At 49.5% G+C, this 2,787-nt stretch overlaps 1 protein-coding gene across 1 annotated transcript in view; it reads right to left on the reverse strand.

Moving 5' to 3' along the window:
- ltbp4 (latent transforming growth factor beta binding protein 4) overlaps positions 1 to 2,787 on the reverse strand; it is a gene marked incomplete at its 5' end in the record, with an annotated part of 15,151 nt that overhangs the window by 2,733 nt on the left and 9,631 nt on the right. Inside the window, 7 exon segments of the mRNA XM_014033681.1 lie at positions 626 to 778; positions 913 to 1,053; positions 1,136 to 1,264; positions 1,529 to 1,600; positions 1,673 to 2,167; positions 2,256 to 2,399; positions 2,485 to 2,616. Coding sequence (XP_013889135.1) covers positions 626 to 778; positions 913 to 1,053; positions 1,136 to 1,264; positions 1,529 to 1,600; positions 1,673 to 2,167; positions 2,256 to 2,399; positions 2,485 to 2,616 — 1,266 coding nt within the window.

Below are 2,787 nucleotides of genomic sequence, written 5' to 3' on the forward strand. Positions count from 1 at the left end.
TTCCAGGCACAGTTTGAGGAGTTGGCACACCTGCTCTGTGGAAAGTGTGGCTCTGCTGCCGAGAGTGGTGTCCGACCTCAATCGTGCACAGACCACATCCACTGCCTTATCAACAGGAACGCACGTAAAGTGCGATGCAACATCAAAAGAGACCATAGTTTCATCCGCCTCCATGATGACATCCCTCACCTTGTCAACAAAGTCCATAGTGTTCTGTATGTGATGTTCTGAGCTGCCAACTAAAGGACCAAGTATAGACGTCAGATATTTAGAAACATTGTAAGTGACAGAGTTGATCATGCTRACAATRGGTCTTACCGGTACATCCTGTTTGTGAATTTTGGGTAAACCATAGACTAGGAGTGGCCTCACCTGGGTACAGTCTATGATACAGAATCCGATTGATAGCCTTGTCCTGCTCTAAACTTTTCAGGCAATCTATTAGTTTCTTCTTGTAACTTTTTTTTCCAACCTGGTTATCAGTCTCCTGAWAGGACCAGTCTAACATAGTTTCAGATTCAGAGACATTCCACAGTAAAGGGAAACCGTAGCGTTAGAGTTCATGTTTTTACCACATAAACCAAACTGTTTAGAAGATGTTTGTTGTGTATTTGTTGTTATTTACCAGAGTCGGTGGCGGGGCAGAGGGCACAGCCCATCCCCCAGCCCTCCCCATAAAAACAGCAGCAGTCGATGAAAGTGACCTGAGCTCCAAGCAGAGGACTCTGACACAGCAGGTCTGCAGAGACGTGCTGCCAGCACACAGACAGGTTCTCATCTGGAGACAAGAAACCAAACATCATCTTCTCACTTTCAGCTCCTCTGTCAGCTCTACACAAGAACTCATTTGACAGACCCCCAAACCGAAGGCTGCAGACCTGAAGAAGAGGAGGAGGAAGGTCTGGGTCTTACCCACAGTGAGGTGGGAGGCGTTGACACAGTTCCTCTGGGTGTCATCGAGCACCAAAGGAGGCGGACAGCTGCAGAAATATGAACCCACTGTGTTGACACAAAGTCCTCCCACACAGCTCTCCTCCTCGCACTCATCATGATCTGAAACAAACACAAACAGCTCCGTTTGTCCAACAGAAACAAGTCCTGAACCGGGCTGAGACGGGCTGAGTGGTGTTGGTACCGACACACTCCAGCAGCACGCTGTTGTAAACAAATCCACTGGAGCAGTAGCAGCTGTACCCAGGAATGTTGTTCACACACACTCCGTTCTTACAGACCTCAGGATGGAAACGTTTGCACTCATCCACATCTGGAAAGACAGCAGCAAACATCTGGATGGTTACATAGATCCTGCTTCAACAGGTGTTCGAACAGGAACCAAGATTACCGACCCAACGCCAGGTCTACCAGACCAACATTTCTTTTATCTGACTGAATAATTAACAGGATGTTTATCTGCTTGAAACTCAAAAGAAAAGCTTCCTCTGCAAAAGTTCAGACTGAAAGAATGAAAGTGCAACAAGAATCAGGTGAAGGTCAGAGAAACAACCTTCTGGTGGATAGAAGTTTGTACCTCTGTAGCTGAAAGCTCCTGGTCCTGGTGTTACGTACCCTCTTCCACTGGGACACAGAGACAGGAACTCAGCTGCAACACAAACTGTAGCTGTGGAACCTGCTGCATCACCTTCAGACCCTTCAGTCCTCCTCACAGTCTTACCTGTGTCTACAGGTGGGCAGGTGTGGTACTGGCAGCCCAGCCCCCAGCCCTCCCCCACAGTGCAGCAGCACTCCTGGTGGCTGGTGTTGGAGGCCAGGAGGCTGCAGGTCTCCTGATCAGCCAGGTTGTAGTAGCACTCCCTGACCTTCCCAGGACCAGACACAGGCAGCGGGGGCAGCACTGGAGCAACGTCCACCGTACTACCATGGAAGGAGGTGGAAAAACCTGAGGAGGAACCTGAGGAAGAACCTGAGGAGGAACCTGAGGAAGAACATGAGGAAGAACCTGAGGAAGAACCTGAGGAGGAACCTGAGGAAGAACCTGAGGAAGAACCTGAGGAAGAACCTGAGGAAGATCTTGAGGAAGAACCTGAGGAAGAACCTGAGGAGGAACCTGAGGAGGAACCTGACGAAGAACCTGAGGAGGAACCTGACGAAGAACCTGAGGAGGAACCTGAGGAAGAACCTGAGGAGGAACCACTTGAGGAGGAACCGCCTGAGGAGGCAAAGGAGGACAACAAAAAGCTAAATTTAGCTTGATAGAGCAGAACCTGTCACATCCTGGATGAAAGCTGTCAGTTTACCTGGTTTTGCAGGTGTGACACACTTTCTGCTGGTTGTGTTGAAGGTTTCTTCTGCTCTGACACATTTACACACGAAGCTTCCTCTAAGGTWCTCACACCGAGCTGAGCCACACACACCAGGCTGAGACACACACTCGTCCTCATCTAAAAACACACACACACATGTTCCTTCTGCTTCGCTTCTGATGAGTCATCTTCTACAATCAGACGCTCAAAGGCTCAGACTCACCTACACAGCGGCCGTCAGACGACACCTGATAACCGGGCTCACAGGTGACCAGGCAGCGGTACGAGCCAATCGTATTCTCACATCGCTGGGACCCACAGACAGAACCACCGGAGGAGACGCACTCGTCAACATCTGAGAGAAAGACAAACATCTTTAAGTACGAGTGTGTGTGTGGACCCGTTTTTGCTATGTCATCAGGACCATTTTCCAGAAACACAGCTTTGTGGGGACATTTATGTGTGTGTGTGTGTGTGTGTGTGTGTGTGTGTGTGTGTGTGTGTGTGTGTGTGTGTGTGTGTGTGT

The sequence above is a fragment of the Austrofundulus limnaeus genome, unplaced genomic scaffold (genome assembly GCF_001266775.1).
Source record: "Austrofundulus limnaeus strain Quisiro unplaced genomic scaffold, Austrofundulus_limnaeus-1.0 Scaffold1806, whole genome shotgun sequence".
Taxonomy (NCBI): Eukaryota; Metazoa; Chordata; class Actinopteri; order Cyprinodontiformes; family Rivulidae; genus Austrofundulus; species Austrofundulus limnaeus.